The sequence below is a fragment of the Pterocles gutturalis genome, unplaced genomic scaffold (genome assembly GCF_000699245.1).
Source record: "Pterocles gutturalis isolate BGI_N339 unplaced genomic scaffold, ASM69924v1 scaffold48266, whole genome shotgun sequence".
In the NCBI taxonomy this organism is placed as follows: Eukaryota; Metazoa; Chordata; class Aves; order Pterocliformes; family Pteroclidae; genus Pterocles; species Pterocles gutturalis.
In genome coordinates, this window is record NW_010102260.1 from 570 (window position 1) to 3,855 (window position 3,286).

General features: G+C 50.4%; 1 protein-coding gene across 1 annotated transcript; it reads right to left on the reverse strand.

The window, feature by feature from the left end:
• Window positions 1-253: 253 nt before the first annotated feature.
• LOC104460641 (sorting nexin-12-like) lies at window positions 254-2,139 on the reverse strand (the record flags this gene model as incomplete). The annotated part of the gene is given in 4 exon segments (XM_010085585.1): window positions 254-1,062; window positions 1,567-1,691; window positions 1,910-2,043; window positions 2,046-2,139. Coding segments are annotated over 4 exon segments (456 nt in total), but the record flags the coding sequence as incomplete, so codon positions are not given.
• Window positions 2,140-3,286: the final 1,147 nt, after the last annotated feature.

A 3,286-nucleotide genomic window follows, 5' to 3' on the forward strand; every position in this document is an offset into this window, starting at 1 on the left:
CCCTCACCCCAGGCCCCGCTCCAGGGGACCTCCTGTGCAGCCATCGTGACCACACACTACAACAGCCCCCACCAGCCCTCTCCTGCTCCTCAGTCAGACCTGTCTCCTCCCCTCCACAGCTGGGGCACACCATAGGCCACCACGGCTCAGCTGAGCAGGGTGCTGCTGGAAACACCACCACACCAGCCCATGGCATAGCAAGCTGCGGCATTTTTTAAACCCCGGGCCAAGGCATCACAGCACACTCTGCTACAGCCTAAGCTATCCCAGCTTCCACACACCAAACTGCCTACAAAGAGCATCGTAAGAGCACACATCATGGAAACCCCTTGAGCTGCCAGCAGCACCTTAGAAGGGAGGGGGATTAACACAAATACACCAAACGAATCTGTAATGCAGAGGCTGAGAGTAGGGTTAGAGTGGGTCTTGGGTCTCAGCACTTCCAGACAGTGAAGAATGGGGTTTTCATGCAGGGTGAATGGGGTGGACGAGAGACCAACACACCCAGGCACCTACTCACTGTTTTGGATAAGCCTTACTAAAACTCTAATACCTGATGCGACCACTGACCAACGTGACAACTGCTATTCTTCAGAGTCTCCTGCAGAGATGCTTGGGGCTGCACCAACATGGGAGTGAAGGTCATCTCATACCTTCCTGTATAAGGAGAGAGGCAGCTCCTACACCATAATGCCGTAAGCAAGATCCTGCTCCACACCTATTCACATGTGCCCCTAGGTGCAGGACAACACACTCACTTGCATAAATCTTCATACCTTTAGACCGAGACCACAGCCCAGTAGAACAAGCTGCTGCCAGTTACAAAAGAGGAAAATACTGAACAAATTGGGATGTTCAAGAGAGGAAAAGCTGGTTCAGAGAAGACAGATTTAGTGTAAAAATAAATGTCATTTTTGCAGGAGGGAGGGTGGAATGGAGGAAGACAGTGCCAGGTGCTCCTACTGGCGCACCTTCCCTGGGACGTAATTCCTATCAATAGTCTCCTCTTGCAGGAACATATGTAAGCAGCGCTCATTCTGTGCCAGTGGGTGTCCAGCAATTCTGGAAGAAAATCAGATGTAGAGATTAGCACAGCCACCACCAAGACCCCCAAACCTCTGCTCTCTGTAGGGAGTAAGGCAGACCTCCTCACTAACAGGCGGCCAGCTCCAAGCACACCTGCACCGGACTCAGGCCAAGGTCATCAGACTGGTGTGCAACAGGGTCAGCACGAGGTGCTTGAACATAGGGTGTTCCCTCTTAACACCATGCCCTGCAGCAGAGCATGAGCATGCTGAACCAATACTAGCCCGTCAGTGGGTTTCTGCAGCACAGCTATTCTGCTAATACTTGCTTCACTCTTAGAAGAGAGTGCTGAACACAACCCACACTCAAGGCAGGACTTGCTTCAGAAACTGTGGTTTTGTTACCCAGCTGCAGGCACCACCCCTTAGCACAGCACCTGCATGCAGCAAATCAAGACTCCTTCCTGGTCAACCCACAGCCCTCTTCTACCAGCAGAAGCCAAAAAGGCAGCACACAGCAAGTCCAGGACATCAAGCTTACTTGTTAATAAACTGTTCTAGTCCCTGTCTCCGCTCCTCAATGAAGGACTCCTCAAAGATGCCTTCATCCCCTCGGAAGGGAAGCTGTCGTTTCAACGCTTTTCCAGGCAGCGGTGGCACTACAATCTGAAAGCACAGAATCACCCCGTCAGCAAAACAGCCATCTGCAAGCAGATATCCTTTGCCGTTTGACACTCATCTCCAGCCCCATTACGTGGATAGAGATCAAGGCCCAACAGGTGCCCATCACCACAGCCTCTCTTCTGGGCAGCTCAAGATTATTGCTACAACTGTTCCCATTATGTCCTGGTTTCAGGAACAGGCGGGTCTGAGCCAGGCCTAACCTTGCTGTCTCGTTCCAGCTCATTCTTCAGCCATTCAAAGTCGCTGTATCGTCTCCTCACACATGACTCCTTCAATTTGAAGATTGGAAGGTTTGTCTGTAATGAAGAGAAGTAGTTAATTTGCAGGTTGCTTGGAAGCCAGATAGTATTTCAACATGTAATTGAAACCTGAAGCTGCATTTAGAAAACCAAGCCCCCTGAGAAGGAGGCATCATGAGAACAACCAGCTTCTTTATTCAGGACTGAGCACAAGCATCAAAGTCCTTCAGAATTAAGCAAGCACTTGCCAGGCTACTCAGAGCCAGCCATTCCTTCCCCCTCAAGTGCCTATTTCAGGAACACACCCCCTCCCAGGGGCAGGTACCAGAACCAGGGCTCACAATACAGAGAAGGCTGATTCTTTCTTCCCCTGAGTTCACTCCATTTTAAAGTGATCTATGCGAGAGCTTCATAGCAGCCTGCATAGCAAAAGAACCTCCGACCCAACACTGGCGTTTCCACAGAAGAACTAAGGGAGGAAGCCTTGTCCGAGCAACGGCTTAAGGCCAGACCTCATGCTACAATCTTCTCTCAGAACAAACTGCCTACCCTAACAGGCAAGCAGCTTTTTCATATCTGGCTTGTGTCACCGGAGAAACGTGCAGCAATTCCCTGCCCGTCTCCTCTGCCACTAAAGACTGACAGCTACAGTAACTTCACCTTTACCCTGCCAACAGAGCCTGAAATGTTCAAGGAACTCAGGTACCAAAACCCTCTGACAAGCAGCACCCAGATGAATACAGGTATTGCTGTAACACGTTTTTCTTATGAGGTCTGTGAAATAAAACCAGCTGCTTTCAAAGCATCTCTGCAAGTGCTAGTTTCAGTGGGACTAAGAGGTTCTCATGGCTACCTCCCAGGTACCCTTTGGCAGGCTGATAGAAAGCAAGCACCAGAACAGAAAAAAGCAACCACCCAATTCTTCTGAAAGGCAGTGGAGACTTAACAGTTAAATCACACTGTGAAGAGAAGCCAATGCCAGCACCATAACATATGCTACAGGTAGCTTGGTTTCAGGGGAAGCCCAGTTTTACATCCTTCAGGTATCAGATGCAGGGCTGTAAAGAGATCCCCAGTTCAGCTCGGTTAAGGGCCAATGAAGACCACCCTGCAAGAAGTTCTCAGCCTGCTGAGACTGTTGTCTTTGTAAAGTAACCAAGCTGACTTGGAAGGGGTAGCTAGACTACACTGTAATCATGTCCCAAGATGCTGCTAGCTAGCTTTCCGCCCCTGCTTGAAATAACCTGCTGCATGCAGTCATGCCCTGCTCAGCACCACCCAATGGTGCCCAAGGGCCAGGCCTGGGGCTCTAGAGAGGAGACAAGAGGAGGAGCCTGC